Below are 22,927 nucleotides of genomic sequence, written 5' to 3' on the forward strand. Positions count from 1 at the left end.
ATTAAGCCCATGACCACACATTAATCCCATGATCACACATTAAATCCATGACCACACATTAAACCCATGACCACACATAAAACCCATGATCTCACATTAAACCCATGATCACACATTAAACCCATGATCTCACATTAAACCCATGACCACACATTAATCCCATGATCACACATTAAACCCATGACCACACATTAAACCCATGATCACACATAAAACCCTTGATCTCACATTAAACCCATGATTACTTTTTTAAACCCATGATAATAATTTCGCACTAAGGTTCACAAACTCATAATTGGTAGTTCAAAATTAATATATATATATATATACGCAAATTGGCGGAATGGGGGGGGGGAGGTGGGGCGTTCAAAAGTCTTCTACGTTGAATTCATAAATAAATAATAATATATTTTGGGTTTTTTGATGCGCGTGGTGACCAAACAAGGCATTTAATAAGGAGTCTAAGCTAGTATGTTTAGTTGCATTACCCCAGCCCTTGTGAATCTCCACCGCCGTCCTATCGAAACCTTTCCAAAACTCCGCCCGGGAGTAGTTCTCAAAATCCACCGAAGGAAAAAAATAAATAAATTGGAAAGAGAATGAATGATGTCTTTTTCATTATTTAATAGTGTTTGTTATTTTTCTCCCCCGTCTTTTAAACTAGTACTAAAATTACAACAATTTTTAACTAGCAGATATACACAGACATACACAAACGCACAAACACACTCTTTAACAAATCGTCTAGGGGCGTAGAAGAGCAAAAAAAAAAAAAAAAACATAAGGGAAACATTATAAAATTTGACGATTCCTATTTGAAACTCGCTTACCAGCGCTGCCGTTGTCGCCACCACCACCACCACCGACACACACACACACACATGCACAGTCTACACACACACACACACACACACACACACTAACTCGTTAACACACACACATGATAAAAGATTCTTTAAAAAACCTTTGATATTTTTGATGATGCTAAGGTCAAGCCCCTTCACCTTGTCTACTCGAGGCTGTACATTGAGGACAGTAATCCTCACACGTAAAGATTGTTTATCATAGAACACACACAGTTGGGGAGGGGGCATCACTGTGGCTCACCTCCTTCTTCTTCTTCTTCTACTTCTGCTGCTGCTGGTGGGGATGGTTAGTTCCTCGGCACCGTACCTCACGAAGGCCTCCGGGCGGAGATAGGCAGCCGGTGGGTCGTAACTGCTAGGAAATTGATCACTACAGTGGCCTTCAACTCCTTCTCTTCTCTCAAGCGGAAAGATGATTTTCATGGAGGTAATTTGTGTGGTGGGGGAGAAACATTTCAAAACCCTCCTTTGCTTTATCACTTAAGATGCCTCGAGAACCTTTTTTTTTTGTTTTCCGGTGTGAAAGTAGCCATCACTTTCTCACTTGAGTTGCCCCGAACTTTTGGGCGTGAAAGTGTCCATTTTTAAATCGATTCTTTCTCTCTGTTGTGTTTTTCGTCACTGAGCCTGAAGGAGTTGGGGATCACCAAGAATTTCTCTACCATTTGTAAACCTATGATTGTGAAGAGAATTTTTTAAAACTATGTATTGCGCAGAGGTTTTCAGTAGTATACGAGTCCACTCTAGATATTTTTTACTTTGGATGCGCTGTTTATATGATTAATATTTTTTTTTATAGATTATTATTATTAATAGTATTATTGTCTTTGGTATGGGGAGGGAGGGAGGATTAGTTAAGTTTATTGTCACTAGGTGGTCATAGAAAATGGGTAAACAAAAAAATATGATATGATATGACATCCACATTTGTTTTGTTTTCAGGTTTAATAACAGCTTCTTAAAACACTCTGGTTAAATATTAATCCTCTAGCTTTGTTATGAGTCTCTAATCCTTATTTTTGGTTTTGCTGCTTAAGTTCGTCAGAGTTTATTTAATATATGTATATATATATGTATGGCGAGTCATTTGTTCTTTCGTAAATGGAGATAAAATGAGCCACTCGGTTAACCATCCTAAGGTCGATAAATAATACAAAAAAGACGCTTATGTACATCAACACGAGAATGGGAGAACAAACCTACATTCTGCCTTTGAAACAGAAAGTGTTTGCCGAGGAGCTTGTAGCGTGACGCGTGGGGGAGGGTTGAGGCTGGGTGGAGAGGTTGAGGGGTGGGTGAGGATTGGGTTAAGGATGGAATGAAGACTTGTAAGGTGAGGAGGAGAAGGAAGAGGATAGTGGTGACTAGGATTTAGGATAGGTCTGAGAGTAGGAAGGGATTGGCAGTGAGGAGGAAGACTGGAGGCCAGAGCTGTGAGAGAGATCTGTGGAAAAGCCTGGGAAAAAGGGCTGTGACGGTGTGAGGGCTGGGTAGTGGTGAGGCTGGAGGGGTTGGGGGATGGGTGGGGGTGAGGGAGGGACCGGGCCGCGCTGCCAGCTCCCAGGCAAGTATAGATTATTGCATGGAGACTCAACTTGCTTCAACAGCTTAAGAGAAAGGAAGATAACGCTTAAACGTTATTTTAAAGAAGTATGTAATTAATTATTTGATGCTTACAATAATCTCAGAATCACATAATACTGACGCATGAGCAAGGGAGCAAACGTGTGTACTCGGCGTACAGATCTGCGCACATTTTTTTTTTGGCGTATAATTCATGTGGCGAAAGTAGTACACTGAGGAGCCCTTTTCCGGGAGACGGCGATGGCTGGAGAGAACCCTGCACTGCCGCCGACCCTACATACACTGTTGTACCACCGCGACCCTCCACACACTGCCTCCTGCCGCCCACCTCACTTCCCGCTCCCTCTCCACACACACTTCCACTTTTTTTCTATCTTCGTGCCGGCGCCCCTTTAGCTGCTGGTTGCCCAAGCTTCACAGTCCCGCCGGTGGGTCATGGTAGTCCTAGCTACACCCCCAGCAAGATCATAGGGGAAGGCAGGGCAGGGCGTGAGTGTGTGCCAGCGAGAGGGGGAGGGTGGATGCTAAGGCGAGCGTTTAGTGCCATGTGAGGCCGGTGTGGGCGTGTGGGAGGACCATGGCAGTCTCACGAGGGCGTGGGCTTGAGCGAAGGTGTGACACACTGTCGCCGTGAGCCAGGGAACGTGCCGGCCCCTTTGGCACTTATGGAAGCATCGTGACTAGAACGAGGAAGGGGATGTCCACGCCTCGCTTCCTGGAGCTGACCTCTTTACAGAGACCAACCCACAGGCGCTGAAGCACTGTAGACAGAGACACCGAGAGCCAGATGATGGAACTGTATGGAGACGTTACTCCACACAGCCCAGTTGGAATAGCAGCGCTTAAGGTACACCTCAAGGAAAGGCGTACCACACGCGCCACCGTATCCAACTTATCCTTCATCCGGCTGGCTAATTATTAGGGAACTATAATGTGCGGAGCCGATAAGAGCACAGCGACGGTGGCAGTGATGGTGAAGAATGTGAAGATGATGAGACACAAACGGTCGACCACCATCGCCGCGAACTTCCAGTCGTTCGCCACCTGTAGTGAGAAAGGCCAGGTTAATGAGGAAGGGTCCCACACACACACACACACACACACACACACACACACACACACACACACAATGTAAACAATTAAAAAGTATTTCTTTACTCAATCATTTGTCATACAAGTTACATGAATAAAATAGAATAAGGATACACTCGGGCGGCCGCACATTGTCGACCGAGATTGAGGCATGATGCTGAATGCTGACTGATCTACAACACCTCAGAGATACCCAGTTATCCTTACCTCTATCTATCTGTTACTTATACCTATTGATTTCTTTCTTATTTTCTTATTTTCTTTCCTTATTTCACATACATAAGTCGTTGATTTATTTACACTTCATTTATATTTACAATTTTCCTCTCATTCGTGTTTCTATCTCTATTTATTTACAGTTTACATTTTCACATCTCCTTCCCCTTCTTTCCCTTGTGCCTTAAGTCTTCTCCTGACTATCCACACACTCTGACTATCCACACTCTCCGAATATCCACACACCCCCTGAATATCCACATACCCCCTGACTATCCACACACTCCATAACTATCCACACACCTCCTCACTATCCACACACCTTCTCACTATCCACACACTCCCTGAATATCCACACCTCTCTGACTATCTAAACACCCCCTGACTATCCATACACTCCCTAAAAATCCACACACACCAGAATATCCACAAACTCCTTCACTATCCACACACCTTACTATCCACACACTCCCTGAATATCCACACACTCCCTGACTATCCACACTCCTTGACTATCCACACACTCTCTGACTATCCACACACTCTGAATATCAACACACCCCCTGACTATCCACACACTCTCTGAATATCCACATACACCCCTGATTATCCACACACTATCCACACACAATATCATGGATAGTCTATATTTCTGACCACTAGACACACACACACACACACCTTCTCCTCATCTCCCCTCCCCACTCCTTACCCAAGACAATCACTCACCTCCCCATCCTCGTCGTCTTTCCTCATCTTGTCGGTAATAACACGGATCTCTTTGAGGATTAAGTTAAGCTCCCTGGTACACGAGGACATACAGGTGTGTACCAGGTGAGAGTCATCCACCGAATGCCCACCGTGAGGCACTCTGATATACCCAGCCGTGTTGTTGGTATTGGTGGTGTGGGTGTGAGGCAGAGTATGGGCACGGAAGTCGTCATCGATGTCCAGCACATTGGCCAAAAGCGATTTCGACGATCTCTCCTGGAAAAAAGAGACAGCAGCTCTCAGTGGGTATTGGTTAAGGGTAGGTGACCTGATAAATCAATGTTGGTGAGTTTTATATTGATGTCTCACTGATCGTTTGGTCTGAGTGGTTTGTTTTCATGTATAGTGGGTTTTTTTTTACATTTTATTTCAATGGTTTTTTTGGTTTTATTTTTTTATTTTTTTTTTTTTGCGGTGATAATTTTTGAAATTTTAGGATCTTTTAATATTATGAGAATTTATATGAAAGGATATTGTACAGTCATAAACCTTTAGTTGTTGTGTATATTAATAATTATTTTATATACATTAGTCATTGTTATCATTATCTTTTAATTTCTATAACAATTCAAATATTATGGATGTTAATTGTAGGAAAAAAATTATGTTGTTTATGATGTTTAATATGAAATCTATTACTGTAAAAGATTAGGTATAATTGATGTGTTTCAGCAGGTGAGAGGCGTTCACAGGTGCTTGTGTCAAACGCTGGAGTAAGACGCAACACAGAGTTACTGAAGTTATGTTAAGGAGAATAATTGAGGATGTCATCAAGAAAGGTTTATGACGGAGACTTAACAGATCCAGGGGCGGCCATCACCTCGCTCATTGTTTAAACCAGATTAGTGAATTCGTTATTCTCTTAATAACTCTTGAGAAATTCAAGCTTCTCTTAAGTGATGGACCAAAGAGTGGCAAACATTGAAGACTTTACTTGTGTACAGTACAAAACAAGAGGAGGATTCTTGATAACTGGAGTGACTCTTGTTGACTCTTTATACAACAACGACATAAATGACTTAAAACTGATTTTTATGTAATAATCAAGAATTCTTCCTTTTGTGTAACGAAACTTTATACTTCACCTTCGACCATAATTTATCCAGTGGCAAGTGGATACCACATTGTAGTATATATATATATATATATATATATATATATATATATATATATATATATATATATATATATATATATATATATATATATATATATATATATATATATATATATATATATATATATATATACTACTTACAAATAAAAAGGGTCGAATACTAAGAAAATTTAATGAAGAATCATTAACAAAGAGATGATAGAGTAACATGCAGCTAGACTCACTACAAACACCACTAACAACAACATCATCTTCCGCTCTAACACTAATAGTAGTAGTAGTAATAGTAGTAATAGCAGTAATAGTAGTAGTAGCAGTAGTGAAGAAGTAAAGAGAGGTAGTCTAGCCTCGCCCTGCTACAGTACTTACCGGCTCTTCACCACCACTAACCACCTCACTCACCACCTACAGTACAGCACTGCGTCACACACAACTTTACCAAGAACCTATGTTCACTACATGTCAACCAAAGCACTAGGAAATAAACAAGTCTACACAAGTAACGTACTAGAAATGAGAGACAAATAAACACACAGGTGATAAGCTCCGGTAGATGTGTGTATAGCAAGTGTTAACAAAAACAATAACAGTTAATATGTTTGAGAAGTTCTGAATTAAAGCCAAATAAAGATTACTAATGAACTGTAATAACTATATGTGATGATACATTAAATATAAAGCGAATAATTTAGCATTCATGAACATAACACCAGCAAGAAATTATATATATACATATATATATATATATATATATATATATATATATATATATATATATATATATATATATATATATATATATATATATATATATATATATATATATTGTGATGAAATTAGAGTAAATAATTTATCTCTTTTAAAAGATACTACGTGAAAGAAAGTCATTATACCAATTACTAAATCAATTACTTCATGAATAGAATTAAATATAATTTTATGAATGTGCTAATAATAATAATAATAATAATAATAATAATAATAATAATAATAATAATAAAACAAATAATAATAATAATAATAATAATAATAATAATAATAATAATAATAATAACAAAACAGGTTAGTACTACTGCAGTACATCTTTACAATACTGCTACTGTTACTACTACTACTTACTAAACGTACGACTAATAATTTTGGCAATAATAACATTCATAACAATAAAAATAATAATATTAAAAAATAATTGTAATAATTTTAATATTGCTCCAACTTCTACAGCTACTACTGCTAGTAGTAATAAGAATGATAATAATTACTATTAATATAATATTTCTATTACTATTTATACTACTACTACTATTACTAATGAAATTAAAAATGATAATAATAATAATAATAATAATAATAATAATAATAATAACGATAATAATAATAATAATAATAATAATAACAATAATAATAATAATAATAATAATAATAATAATAATAATAATAACGATAATAATAATAATAATAATAATAATAATAATAACGATAATAATAATAATAATAATAATAATAATAACAATAATAATAATAATAATAATAATAATAATAATAATAATAATAATAATAATAATAGTAATAATAACATATTTAACGGATCATGATAATAAAAATAAAAAATAAAGACAAATGATATAAATTATAAGTGAATCATGTAGAGCTGACCCCCAACTCGGAATAAGTTTTTAAGAGACTATATCCGCAGCCATTGGTGTGACGAGCACCAATACTACAGTACAGTAGGCCGGTGTTGCCAGTCCATCTCATGTCAGCCAAGTGGCATACGATTTATACTCGTTCATTAACTATGTATTTAATCAACTTGTGAATTTGGGCCGAAGATGCATTTATGGTTAATAACAAACATGAGCTTTGCGTCTAGCCTGAGTATGTGTGATTAAATATACTGAGCAGCAGTTCAGGTTGAGTCAAGAATACCACTTTCTTTTTTAAAACAGTTGATGGATGGTGTTGGGGGGAGGTGAAAGTTCGTGTGTTAGTCTTGGGTGATCATTCGTGTGTTAATTTCTATGGCAATTTTGTCTATGTTTTTCACCATTATATGAATTTGTGCTTCTGTGTATTTTTTCTATGATTGTTTTTGTGTCTGTTCAGTACTCGAGATGATCTTGATGTATTGTCAACAGGAAGAATTGGTTAAAATTATATATCATTTGTATAATCTCGTTATAATATTAATTTATAATCATCTTCAGTATATACTCGTAAGTTATTAATCGCATAACTTGAAATAAACTTAAAACGAGTCAATAAAAACAAAATCACACTGAAACCTTATTCGTCGATACATCATTCGAATCGATTCATTAGTTTTGTATTTCAGTAAAAGTGGCATTCCGGTCAACACCTTCTGAAGTTCAGTTGATGATGCAAATATTTCTCCACGTGAGACACAAAGCTCACTTTTGTTATTGTTTGCAGGTCGGTGGTGGTGTTCTGATGCCTGGTATACTGCCTCGGTCTGGTCAACCCTGGTGTGAGGAACAACAGCATGGTCCTGACTGAGGCAACACATGATGATATTATATTGGTGACTCAACAAGAAAAGGTCTAATGTATCTTACTCTTCGTGATCAAATATTGTACAAACACTAACACTGATCTTTTACATTAGTCAGAAATAGATTTGTTAAACGATTTTGAATTGATTATATAGGATTCCATGAAATAAACAAGAATATCCTTGGAATTTTTCACTAAGTGCACCTCGGCATAAAATCACCACACGACGCTGTGACTCTCGACCAACTCTACGCCACTACCTGATGTGCAAGTCTCAAATGGCAATATTGACAGCTGCCCAAAGACAAGAAGGTCACTGAGGAAAATCTCTAACTACGAGTGACGAGTGCTTGCTGAGAGGTCCTTCAAGGGAGGATACAGAGAGGGTACAAAGTGATACAGAAGGCTGCTATGCCATTTTTGCCAGCTGAGGTGTCTTTCTCAAAAAACAGTGCAATATAAAGGGGGCGCTGCAGTTACGGTCATAAAGAAATATTCAGATGTCTTGATGGAGTTTTATTTAAGAATGCACAGAAAAAAAAATACTTTAGCCTATGCTTCTAAAAACCTCTCAATGGACGTTCAAGTGAAGCAGTAACAAAATGTAAACAAGATGAACTATGTTATATGTATCTCATGTAAACGCAGAATGACATTGGCATAAAAGCTCTTACCTCCAAGGGGCACTGTCCAAACGGAAGTTCCAGTGAGAGGCGAATTGTAAACAGAGGGGCCGTTAACTTGGGAATACAGATGTGAGGATATTGACTCGTAATGGTCTGAATTTCTCGACAATGTTTTATAATTCTTGTGTTTTAATCTAAAATCTTTCTTTGGTTACTGAGAAATTAATTCATGATGGTTAAAACAAATACAAATAAAGAATTATTCATTAGCTTAACAAGGAAACATGATTTGCTAGTCTTTGTAGAGTTAAATATGTAAATATATAATATATCTATGCATATCTATACAATTTTGGCTTTTCTAGAGTAAAATGACTTTCTTTCGTCAATCTTGGAAGGTGTTCACTCTAGTGTCTAACAGTGTACCTATACATGGAAAGTGAGCGACCATTTCGCAAGAGATTAAAAAAAAAATAAATATCCCTGAAAAATACCATGCTAGGGCTTAAGAAACAAGAGCCCTTAGGGATAGATATCATGACTCTCCCAGAATTCACCAAGTTGGTTTAAAAACACACTACAGTATAAAGTCGAAAGTTTAACATCCAGCAAAACTCTGGAAGGATAAACCACAATGTCCTGGTATAATTTAGAGTTAGGTTAGGTTACAAAAAAAACAAAAAAACAAATGCACGTAGAGTGACCAATAACGTTCAGAACAAAGTAAGGACATGGTTGGACATCTTTATCAATGACCCCATGTCTTGATGTCTGAGGCACACCCCCTACATTATCTTCACTCAATGATTGTGTCAAGTTAGTTAATAATTCTTAAGTACAATAATTCCAATATCATGAACCAGTGAGAAGTATTTATGGAATCTACTACAATTAGATAACCTTGCCACTACAAATATCTAAAAAAAAAAAATACTAAAGGAAAAAAAAATGTGAACATGTGATCTACTGTGCATTCTAAGACCCACCGACCACTGGGTAAACGTTTCTGTAAAATACGTCTCAGCGATTTCATTATAATTTAGTTTACGGTTATCTTGTACCAATGCTCCAGTGTATCATATGCTGCTAATAAGAACATATACCACGTTAAGTAATAAAGGGCAGTAACCTCGAGAATATTACATACACGTCTACAGGGAACTCCAGTTAAGAAATCATAAGAGGTATTAAAGTCGTTGGGTCATCGCTGCGATTACTGGTTATAAGCCAGAGTTTAACTTCTTGGTCAAGTCTAAAACCGTAGTCTCGAACCCCTGAATCTTTTTGTGTGTGGAGATTACGGAGTGGCGCTCAATCCTGAATGGCAAAAAATATCAGCAAAAATCACGGTATCACAACAGAACTATGGCTCCATTATCTCTAGGAGGAGGCACGGTAGTCGGCTTGTAGACTTGACCAAATATATCGGCTCTTACGTCAAGCTGGTAGGGACACTCGCTAAAGGGGAGGCAGTTTACCGATTTTACTTTCGCTGGACAGTAATCGTGTCCATGATAAGAGACTGAACTGTTGTCCTCTATGTCAACACTGAATGGTAAAATGTTCTCTTTTTGATCAGTCTCTTAGTACATCCTCTGTGTATTGACAATATTTGATGGATGATTTTGCGTTTTAACATTATAAATTGTTCTCAATTATTTATTATTTTAATTTAGATTAAGGAAATTAATTAAAAACGTAATTGTATTCATTTCTTTTACAATAATTGTTGGATCAAATGGATTTAAAAGACGAAGACATTAAGTAGACGGGATTATTAATGAGTCATCAACCACTCCTGACGAACACCATAACAGGTGTATGTTAGCTGGTTTATGTTTACTTAGTCGGTTACATTGCCTATTCTGGCCTAGATAGACACGCAGAAATTTACATCCGCGCAAAATCTACAAAGAATAATTAAAATTTCTTTGAATGTAAAGGAAAATAACTAATATATATTGAGTTGTAAGTGACTAGTGTGGCCAACGGGTGAATTGGTCATCCACACAATACTCTTAAAGGCTTTGAGTGAGAAGGATGTTGAGGAGCATACTTGTTCGTGTCACACCATCAAGGTTTGGGCAGCTGGGTCGAGATTTGTGGATTAACGCGGAATTAACAAAAAATCTACGGTCGAATGCTTAGAAACCCGAGTCTTCCGTGTGTTATGGAGACCCGCCGAAAGCAAATTGCAAGGGACACTCTACGTTAAAAATGGATATTTAACTTAACCTAACCTAACCCAACCCTTTGGTCTCACTTAACCCATTAAGATTAAGGCCCAGATCAGTTCAGATTAAGTTGGGTTGGGTTAGGTTAGGTTAAGCAAGGTTAATTTAGATCAAGTAAGGTTAAATTAGGTTAGATTAAGTTAGAGCAAGTTAGGTTAGATTAAGTTGGAGTAAGTTAGGTTGGTAGATTAAGTTACTTTTAGTAATTTGGTTAAAATAGATTAAATTAGGTTGTTTGCTTAAGTTAGATTAAGTTTGGTTATTGGTTAAGTGAGGTTAGGTTAGGTTAGGTATTAAGTTTAAATGGGGCCTAATTAACCAGTCATTTCCTCAACAGACCGGGGTGAGGCAGGTGTGACACAGGCCAGGGCGAGGCAGGTGTGCCGCAGACCGAGGTTAGACAGGTGTGACAGACCGAGGTGAGACAGGTGTGAGACAGACCAAGGTGAGGCAGGTGTGACACAGACCGGGGAGAGGCAGGTGTGACACAGACCGGGGTGAGGCAGGTGTGACACAGACCGGGGTGAGGGTGTGACAGACCGAGGTGAGGCAGGTGTGACACAGACCGGGGTGAGGCAGGTGTGACAGACCGAGGTGAGGCAGGTGTGACACAGACCAGTGAGGCAGGTGTGACATAGACTGGGGTGAGGCAGGTGTGACACAGACCGGGGGCCCGGCAGGTGTGACACAGACCGAGGTGAGGTGGTGTGACACACAGACCGGGGTTCTGGCAGGTGTGACATAGACCGGGGTGAGGCAGGTGTGACACACATTGGGTTGCGGCAGTGACACAGATTGGGCAGGTGTGACACAGAACGGGGTGTGACACAGACCGGGGTAAGGCAGGTGTGTGACGTAGACCGAGGTGAGGCAGGTGTGACACAGATTGGGTTTGCAGCAGGTGTGAAAGACCGGGGGTGGCAGGTGACACAGACCGGGGGGTGCAGGTGTGACATTGACCGAGGTGAGGTAGGTATGAAACAGACCGGGGTGTGACACAGACTGGGGAGCGGCAGGTGTGACACAGACTGGGGTGCGGCAGGTGTGACACAGACTGGGGTGCGGTAGGTATGACACAACTGGGGTGTGGCGCGGCGGGAGTGGTTGACTCATTTCTGTACTCAGCGTTACAAAGGCTGTTCGCTCGGAATCGTTGGCAACTCTGATTGGTAACTGCAGCGTCCCACTACCTGTGTTGGTGTCCCGCCTCTTATGTCCCACTACCTGTGTTGGTGTCCCGCCTCTTATGTCCCACTACCTGTGTTGGTGTCCCGCCTCTTATGTACCGCTACCTGTGTTGGTGTCCCGCCCCTTATGTCCCACTACCTGTGTTGGTGTCCCGCCCCTTATGTCCCACAACCTGTATTGATGTCCCACCCCTTTTGTTTCTGTTCCACCCCTTGTGTTGATGTCCCACCCCTTGTGTTGATGTCCCACTCCATGTGTTGGTGTCCCACCCCTATGTTCTACTACCTGTGTTGGAGTTCCAGTGTCCCACGACCTGTACTGGTGATTCTCACACTTCACTTTCCCTCACACCTCACCTTCCCTCACACCTCAACCTTCCCTCACACCTCACCTTCCCTCACACCTCACCTTCCCCACCCCACCTTCCCTCACACCTCACCTCCCCCACACCTCACCTTCCCTCACACCTCACCTCTCCCTCACACCCCACCTTCCCCTCACACCTCACCTTCTCACACCTCACCTTCCCTCACACCCCACCTCACACCCCACCTTCTCACACCTCACCTTCCCCTCACACTCCCACCTTCCTCACACACCCCACCTCACACCTCACCTTCCCTCACACCTCCTCACCCCTCCTCACACCACACCTTCCCTCACACCTCACCTCCTCACACCTCACCTTCCTCACACCTCACCTTCCCCACACCACCTCCCTCACACTTCACTTTCCCTCACACCTCACCTTCCCTCACACCTCAACCTTCCCTCACACCTCACCTTCCCTCACACCTCACCTTCCCTCACACCTCACCTTCCCTCTACCAGCTATCTAAATACCTTTCCTTCCTCACTGGTTCACTGAGAGGTGTCGTTCTTCCTAGGTGTTGCTGGTCGGCCTAAACTGACCCATGCCCAATACACAGTGACTCTTGAGGTGTGTGACAAGTGTGGATGAAGATTGAGGAACAAAATAATGATGTTGTCTACCCTAAATAGCGTTACTGTTTGGTGTTGCTAGTACATCCTCACCTCATTATAACTACCCCATTGTTTATTTATCTTCTACTATTGCTAGTTTGTTTTTGTTACTTCATATTTATCCCCTTGTAGGTATATATAATTAAACCAGGTTATAGGATAATTTGTCGTGTTGTTAAATCAGTGTTTGTGATTATTGTGATTAATCCAGGTTGTATCGTCGATAGTCACTAATATAATGACACCCATTAATGTTTATCATATTAATTATCTCTTAAAAACACTTGAAATAATAATAACAATAATACAAAAACACCTGGAGAAAGTTTAATTAAGAGTTACACCTGAAGTAGCTACAGCCGCTTTCCAGTCGTCTACAGATAATTACTAGCAAACAAAGACTAAATATGTATCTATTGACCTACTATTGTATCCCTAAGTACTGTACTAATTTGAACACTAATCAAGCGTTTAATGAGCATAAACTAAAGTTAGCAAAAGGTTTATCATCATTTATACGTAAGTTCATTCCGACAAGTTTCATTTAATCTTATAATGTCCAACCAATTCTGATAAGCTTCATCCATTCTGATAAGCTCCATCCATTCTGATAAGCTCCACCCATTTTGATTTACTCCATACCACTCTAATTAGCTCCATCCACTTTAACAAGCACCACCTGATAAGCTCCAGACACTTTGATAAGCACCAACCAATTCTGATAAGTTCCACGCACTCCGACAAGCTCCACCCACACTGGCACACTCCACCCACTCCAATAAACTCCACCCACTCCAACATGGCTCCGTCCACTGGCCCAAAAGCAATGTAAACAAAAGCAGAGCATCCATACTTGTTTTATAATACCCTCTTTAACTATATGATCAACACTATAATCCACCTTCTCTCTGTCACCTTAACTCATTGTACCACTATTAACATCATTCATTGTACCACTGTTAACATCACTCACTGCACCACTAACAGTTAACATCACTCATTGTACCACTAACTGTTAGCATCATTCATTGTACCACTAACAATTAACATCATTCATTGTACCACTAATAGTTAACATCATTCATTGTACCACTGAAAGTTAACATCATTATATGTACCACTAACAGTTAACATCACTCATTGTACCACTAACTGTTAACATCATTCATTGTACCACTAACAGTTAACATCACTCATTGTACCACTAACAGTTAATATCATTCATTGTACCACTAACAGTTAACATCATTCATTGTACCACTAACTGTTAACATCATTCATTGTACCACTAACAGCTAACATCATTCATTGTACCACTAACTGTTAACATCACTCATTGTACCACTAACTGTTAACATCATTCATTGTACCACTAACTGTTAACATCATTCATTGTACCGCAATCTGTTAACATCATTTATTATAACACTAACAGTTAACATCATTCATTGTACCACTAACAGTTAACATCATTCATTGTACCATAAACTGTTAACATCATTTATTATAACACTAACAGTTAACATCACTCATTGTACCACTAACAGTTAACATCATTCATTGTACCACTAACTGTTAACATCACTCATTGTACCACTAACAGTTAACATCATTCATTGTACCACTAACTGTTAACATCATTCATTGTACCACTAACAGCTAACATCATTCATTGTACCACTAACTGTTAACATCACTCATTGTACCACTAACTGTTAACATCATTCATTGTACCACTAACTGTTAACATCATTCATTGTACCACTAACAGTTAACATCATTCATTGTACCACTAACTGTTAACATCATTCATTGTACCACTAACAGCTAACATCATTCATTGTACCACTAACTGTTAACATCATTTATTATAACACTGATGGTAATAATTAGTTTGTGAAACACTACACTACACACCCTCACTCAGCTGCTTGCAGTAAACACACACTTTTGACCACAAACTCACCTACAAAACATACAACCCGAGACACACATACACACGTACACACACAACCCGTACACACACACAAAGACGAATTAAAACTCTCAACAGTGCTGACGTACAAGTAAAACGTCACACTGACACACACACACACATTATATATATATAGGTATATATATATATATATATATATATATATATATATATATACACTGTATATATATACACACACACATTTGTGTCACTCTCCACCCTCAATTAATCTACCTTCAACACTCAGACCTTCTAACACATAATGAACCTCTCCTCTAAACACCAAAACACATTTATTACACATCTTTCTAACACCAAAAAACACAGACATATATATATATATATATATATATATATATATATATATATATATATATATATATATATATATATATATATATATATATATATATATATATATATACATATTATTATTATATACATACATATATATATATATATATATATATATATAAATAAATATACAGATATATACATACATATAGACACCTCCCTTCCTACAGTACAGTACAGATGTCCCTCACTACCTATGCTAGGAGCAGCGGCCACTGTACACTGTACCTACCAACACCACCACACACACTGTCAATAAAAGAGTGAGCAATGTCTTACTTCTTGCCGTACCTTCAGCTCCAGCTCTCTCATCTTGTTGCTCATCATTATTGTCTTACGGGTGATCTTCTCCCCCGGTCGATGCAGCCGCAGCACCCACGGTAACCACTGTAGGAAGAGGCTTTTCACCTGCGCGGGGAGACACAGAGGGAGAGACACGAATTATTTATCTGTGTGAAGTTAATGTACATGTTTTATCATGTTTATGTCAGGTAAGGTTAGGTTATGGTAGGTCATGTTATGGTAGGTCAGGTTATGGTAGGTTGATGGTAGGTCAGGTTATGGTAGGATAGGTTAGATTAAGTTCTGGGTACATTTCAGGGGATTAATTAACCCAGGGATTTATACGTGAAATAGCTGGTGGGAGAGACGAACCAGGATAATCACACGCCGTGAAAGAAAGTCGTAACAGGAGGACTGGGGGGAAAATACTGGAGAAAGGAGAGAAAGAGAAAGTAAAAAAGGAAATTAGAGATGAGAGCTCGCGTGTATAGAGACAACCAGCAAAATAATTTATTTAGAAAGTTGTTTAGTGTGGAGGACGCAGAGAGAGAGAGAGAGAGAGAGAGAGAGAGAGAGAATTTGCATACGATAGATTGAAATTTTGTGAAACTTTTGTAAATATAGGAGAGCAATGCGGCAAAGGTGTATATTATAATAATAATAATAATAATAATAATAATAATAATAATAATAATAATAATAAAAATAATAATAATAGTAATAATATTGATAATAATAATAATAATAATAATAATAATAATAATAATAACCACAAATGGAATATAAATATACGGTTTATGTAATTTATTTGAAAACATTGATTGTGGAGAGTTTTCTAAATATAATACTGATAACTAAACCCTTTGAATAGGTTGTATTAACCCTTTTACGACGACAGTTTAACCCTTTGAAGGCGCCGATTTAACCCTTTGAGGATGATAATGGTCTAATTCATAATCTTCAAAAGGTTAAAATATCATACAATAATTTTTACAGTTATAACCGCCATCCACAGAGGGTTACCTGTCTCTATTTCACAACCATAGCAATAACCTCTCTCTCTCTCTCTCTCTCTCTCTCTCTCTCTTTCACATACAACTGCCCAAAGAACCGCACCCAGGAATTCAAACATATATATACCTTTTTCTTCTTATTCCATCCTTCCACACAAATCTCTCTACTACCCATTCATTCATTCATTCATTCATCCGTCTATCCATCCATCCATATCTCTCTCGTACCCACCCATCTAACCACCACAACCACCTCAAGAACCGCCACCCACCCACCCAACCACCCTGCGTTCTGCACAATTATTTACAGGGGCTGGAGCGTGCAAGACTTGGGGTGTTCAGCGAATCGATCAGCAGGAGTAGTAAGGCCAGGGTTCGCCTCCACTCTCTAGACTTGACCTCTTCAAGCCGAACCTCCGCCGCCGGGGGGTACCACGCGCCACTATACTGGTGTGTTGGGGGCACCACGGCACTATACTGGTGTGTTAGGGGCACCACGGCACTATACTGGTGCGTTAGGGGCACCACGGCACTATACTGGTGCGTTAGGGGCACCACGGCACTATACTGGTGTGTTGGGGGCACCACGGCACTATATCACTGGTGTGTTAGGGCACCACGGCACTATACTGGTGCGTTAGGGGCACCCCTGGCACCCGGCATATGGTGTGTTGGGGCACCACGGCACTATACTGGTGTGTTGGGGGCACTAAGCGCCACTATACTGGTGCGTTAGGGGCACCACGGCACTATACTGGTGTGTTGGGGGCACCACGGCACTATACTGGTGTGTTGGGGCACCATGACACTGTACTGGTGTGTTGGGGGTACCACGGCACTATACTGGTGTGTTGGGGGCACCACGGCACTATACTGGTGTGTTGGTATATAAACAATGGTTGATGAAAGGCAATTTGACCAATGACAGCCCAGCACTAAGAGTGAGTACCATTGTCTTGATGCTGTACCACAGTCCGGTACATCTCACAGTGTTCTTAGTTTAGGGAGTTAGTTGGTGTTCACGGCTCGTATCAAGGTTTCATAGTTGATACGATGCTGTTTTTTTTGGTACGTGTGTGTGTGTGTTCCTAGGTGACTTCAATGCCAGGGTTGGTAGAGATGCTAACAGAACGTATAAATGTAATCCCAACGGCCTACTCCTCCTCAGCAAGTGTGCTGCACACAACCTCACTATCACCAACACCTTGTTTAGGCAGGCCAACAAGTTCAAGTGTTCGTGGCAACACCCACGATACAAACACTGGCATCTCATTGACTACATCATTGTCAGAGAAAGACATCGCAGAGAAGTCCTCATAACCCATGCCATGCGTGGCTCAGACCACTATGACACAGATTATCGACTCGTCAGTGCCTAGATCTACCTCCACGTCGCCCCAAAACGGCGAAGGCAACAACCCTCCAAAGAGGCTTCAACACCAAACGACTTGAGGATCAAGAGGTAGAATATGCTTTCAGAGAGCAGCTCAATGATGGGCTGATAAACAACTCAACAACAAATAACCAAAACCCGAGCACCGAATGGGATATCCTCGATGCTGTCATCACAAAAACCTGCAGCGAGACCATCGGCCAGGTCGAAAGAATACACCAGCAGGACTGGTTTGGTGAAAATACCAGGAAATCAATGTATTCGTCAATAGTAAACGTGCTGCCTTCACTGAGTGGACGAACAACCCTCAGTCTCCGATCAAAGCTGATACCTTCCATTGGAATACGGCGATGGCCAAGTGCAAACTTCGTAATCTAAAGGACGAATGGTGGAAAAATTTGCGGATCAACACAAGATGCGCGAATTTTTCAATTCCGCTAAGACAATATATGGCCCAGCTACTCATGGCGCGGCCTCCCCTTCACTCACCCAACGGTAACTCCCTAATTAAAAACGAAGAAGGCATCCGTCAGAGCTGAAAGGAGCACTACCATCTCCCTAATCAACCGAATCACCGATGTGGATGTTCTGACTACCCAGCAGGTCCCTCAGCATCTAGAGTTGACCCACCTCTGCTATCCTCCATCCCGTGATGAGGTAGCTACTGCCATTAAAAAGATGAAAAATAACAAAGCCTCAGGGCCTGATGGAATCCCAGCCGAGGTGTATAAAGCAGGAGGACCTCTGCTTACCAGACTTCTCCACTCAACCCTGGAGAATATATGGGAGGAGGAGGAAATCCCCCAAGCTCTTATAGACATCTCCATTGTCAATATTTATAGAAACAAGGGAGACCGGTTGCTGATGTCCGTAGCTGGCAAGATTATCGCCCGAGTCCTACTAAACAGCCTTTTCCTAAGGCGGAAAACTTCATCCCAGAATCTCAATGTTGCTTTAGACCATCACGTGTTACCACTGACATGATCTTTGCAGCCCGCTAGATACAGGAAAAGTGCAGAGAACAGCGTCGTGACCTGTACATGGCCTTTGTCGACCTTACTAAGGTCTTCCACTTTATCAGCAGGGAAGCTCTCCGGCGGACCCAATCCACGAACGGCAGTTCACTGCACAGTGGCACCCAGTTTGAGTTCTTCCCATCCAAACGGAGGTAAAACAAGGATGTGTACTGGCACCAACTCTCTTTTCCATTTTCTTGGCTGCCTTCCTTACTCGTGCCAGTGCCAATTTAGCCAGCGGGGTGGACATCCAGTACCGGACGAAAGGACTTTTCAACATAAGACGACTCCAGGCAGGAACAAAGGTGTCGGCCGTTTCAATCAGAGATCCTGAACACCAACGCAGCCACACCTCCACCATCCATCCAGCTTAACGGTACTACCCTCTCTAATGTTACCCACTTTCAGTACCTTGGCTTCCACCTGTCCACCACCGCAGACATTAACGAAGAGATTCAACATTGGATGAGATATGCATCTCAAGCCTGTGGCAGACTCCGTACCCGTGTCTTCAGCTGTAGGAAGCTGCAATTATTTACAAAAATGCACGCGTATCGAACAGTGGTCCTTCCCACCCTATTGTGTGGCAGCGAGACTGTAAGAGCATTGAGGCTACCTTTACCCATGAACAACTTCGCTGGACTGGCCATGTTACCCGCATGGACGACAGTAGATTTCCAAAGCAGCTTCTTTACAGTCACCTAACGTTTGGTAAACGTAACGCTGGTGGGCAACTGAAAAGGTTATAAAGATAGTATTAAGACAAACCTGAAAAAGCGTCAAATCGACCCCTCACCTGGGAGACGATCACTCCACACCGGAACGCTTGGAAGAGCACCACACAAGAAAATGTCAATACTTTCGAGTTAGCCCGACTGCAAACCGAGGCAGACAAGCTCCAATGCCGGAAAGACGCTGCCGCCGCCCTTCCCCTCATTAGAAGTAGCCCCGTATCGGCCACTCGAGTCACCTCAGAGCTCAACAACGAAGGTGGCATCTTTAATAACTCATATCATTGTATCGTGGCCGGATGATTGTCATACTCGATTCAGAGTGACAGCAAAGGAATAGTAGTAGTAGTAGTAGTAGTAGTAGTAGTAGTAGTAGTAGTAGTAGTTGCAGATATTGACTATGAGGCTACAGTCACTGAATGCCGCATAGATCTGCGGCTCAACTAACTCAAGACAGATAGGATAGCTACTTATGTATTAGGATATTTAATATTAAGGTAATAAAATGGTGGCGAAGGTGTGGCTATTGGGGGAGGCTGGAAGCCATTAATAAAAAAAAGTAGTAATAGTAGTAAATATTTAGTAGTAATAGTAGTGTGTGTGTGTGTGTGTGTGTGTGTGTGAAAGACGCCCTAGTGTGTACATATGTATAAAATTCATTGACTTGCCAAACTGTGAAATATGTGATCTGGTATGGGGGGTTCAGTGGGGTAGCGGGGAAGGGGTCAATAGGGATTAGAGAGGGGTCAGTGGAAGGTGGGGAGGGGTCAATGGGAGGTGGGGAGGGGTCAGTGGGAGTGGAGGAGGGGTCAATGGGGTTCGGTGAGGGGTCGGGGTGGGGGGACGGGTCAGTAGGGGACGGATGGGGATGTTGACGAAGACGAAGGAAGTGTCAAGGCAGAACGAATCCACACCAAATATCCCTTGACAACTCTAAACGTCAAATGAAATCCCACAACGCCCCCTATAGCTAGAGAAACACTTGACGGATTGGCTTTAGAGCAGTTCGTGGCTAGAGGACTTTTGTTCGTGATTGTTTACAAGTTAATATATGACACAACAATAACATAACAGCAGATGCACGTCACAGCAATAACATAACAGATGATATACGTCACAGCAATAACATAACAGCTGTTATACGTCACCAGACATCAATACTAATAACGGATGTGGTAAGTTTAACGTATTGTGGCATTTAGAATCTGTATCTCCATTCTGTTGATATCGGTACGTTGAGAGAGAGAGAGAGAGAGATTATCAGAGGCATAAGGGAGAGTCATAACCCTAAATAAAGTGGGGATAACATGTAATATGGGAGGATAAATGAGGCGTAGGACAGGTGAAGAATCCGTCGAGAGATATATTGAAAGAAAACTGGAATTTAGCTAGAGTGAAAGAAAACGAGAATTTAGGGAGAGTGAAAGAAAACGGAAATTTAGGTTAGAATGAAAGAAAACATGGTATTATTTAATGGGTAACAAAACTAGGAAGTATTAAAATGTAGAAGAGCTAAACAGGGGAGGAGAATGGGAAGAAGAAAACATATAGAAAGAGAAATAAACGTGATAATTATGTAAACAAAACCTTGAAACGAATAAAAACCACAAAACAAACTAAAACCTTGAAATACTTTAAAAACCCGAAACACGAATTGGTATTGTTAAAACTGAGGCCTTTGTGGTTTAACTTGATCTTGGTTAGCAGGGCCGGATTCAGGAGTGAGCAAAGTGGGCAGCTGCCGAGGGGCCTTCACAATCTGGGGGCCTCCACATATTACAATATTTTATTTATTTGTTTTTCATTTGGATTATTTTTATTTTCATTCTTTAAAATTCATGTTTATCTACTCCATCACGTAAAACTACTGTAAGTTCAGCAAGAAGCGTGATAGAAATTAGGCTCGCTACTCCTTGAAATTCATGAATACCTGGTTTTCCTGTGAACCGTATATTTTTAATGAATGCTATCGTTTGTGTTGCTAATAATATATTTAGAATTCCACAACATATATTGATTAAAAATGAACTACATGGAATAACGAAATTGAGATTAAAAAAAAAATAAATAAAATATTGTTTTTCATTATCGCTTCCATTACGAATGCCATCAGGGCGCTGTATTCTAATTTCCTCAATATTACTGCATATGGCTTCAAAATTCTCCAAAGAAGTGTTCAAATTTCAAAATTTTCCCGGGGGGCTTACAGCGCCCCCAGGAACTCCCAGATGTTTAGGCTCGCTTCACTCGCCACCCCACCCTCTTGGGTAGTTATAATGAGGGGGGCCTCCACAAAGAGGCTGCCCATGGGCCTCCACAGGTCTAAATCCGGCACTGTTGGTTAGGTTATGTTAGGTTAGGTTAGGTTAGGTTCGGTTATATTATGTTAGCTTAGATTAGCTTAGGTTAACGTTAGTTTAGGTTAGGTTATACTAAATAAACATGACTATTGATAAACCAGAAGAAAATATACGATTAAGAAAACAAAGAAAGCATAACACAGGATAAAGAAAGCAAAGAAAGCATAACACAGGATAAAGAAAGCAAAGAAAGCATAACACAGGATAAAGAAAGCAAAGAAAGCATAACACAGGATAAAGAAAGCAAAGAAAGCATAACACAAGATAAAGAAAGCAAAGAAAGCATAACACAGGATAAAGAAAGCAAAGAAAGCATAACACAGGATAAAGAAAGCAAAGAAAGCATAACACAAGATAAAGAAAGCAAAGAAAGCATAACACAGGATAAACAAGGAGAAGATAAGTATACAAAAATTTGAATAATTTATTTGTGAACGATAAACAGAAAACAAAATATCTAATGAGCGAAACATTAAGGAAATTGGACGTGAATTTCCATGCAGAGGAGGAGGAGGACAAAGAAATCTCAAGCAGGATCGATGCTTAGGAGAAAGTCGGCAAAAGTCTCAAAAGAAAGTTACGAAGAGGAAGTGAAAGTCAGGGGAATAAAA

The 22,927-nt window shown here is 40.3% G+C and overlaps 1 protein-coding gene across 19 annotated transcripts in view; it reads right to left on the reverse strand.

Annotated features, from left to right (window-relative positions):
* Positions 1-332: 332 nt before the first annotated feature.
* The window catches only part of LOC121856643 (neuronal acetylcholine receptor subunit alpha-7-like), a 128,069-nt gene continuing 105,474 nt past the window's right edge, over positions 333-22,927 (reverse strand). For 13 of the 19 annotated variants that reach the window (XM_042352297.1, XM_042352302.1, XM_042352300.1 and 10 more), the window contains 4 exons: positions 15,801-15,929; positions 8,835-8,900; positions 4,488-4,745; positions 333-3,494 (listed from right to left, as the gene is read on the reverse strand). In XM_042352297.1, the coding sequence (XP_042208231.1) occupies positions 3,369-3,494; positions 4,488-4,745; positions 8,835-8,900; positions 15,801-15,929 (579 nt within the window). In that variant the 3' untranslated portion in view covers positions 333-3,368. The remainder of the gene's footprint in view (positions 3,495-4,487; positions 4,746-8,834; positions 8,901-15,800; positions 15,930-22,927) is intronic. The other 6 variants (XM_042352308.1, XM_042352307.1, XM_042352306.1 and 3 more) reach the window with 4 other exon arrangements.

The sequence above is a fragment of the Homarus americanus genome, unplaced genomic scaffold, assembly GCF_018991925.1.
Source record: "Homarus americanus isolate GMGI-L3 unplaced genomic scaffold, GMGI_Hamer_2.0 scaffold13603, whole genome shotgun sequence".
NCBI lineage: Eukaryota > Metazoa > Arthropoda > Malacostraca > Decapoda > Nephropidae > Homarus > Homarus americanus.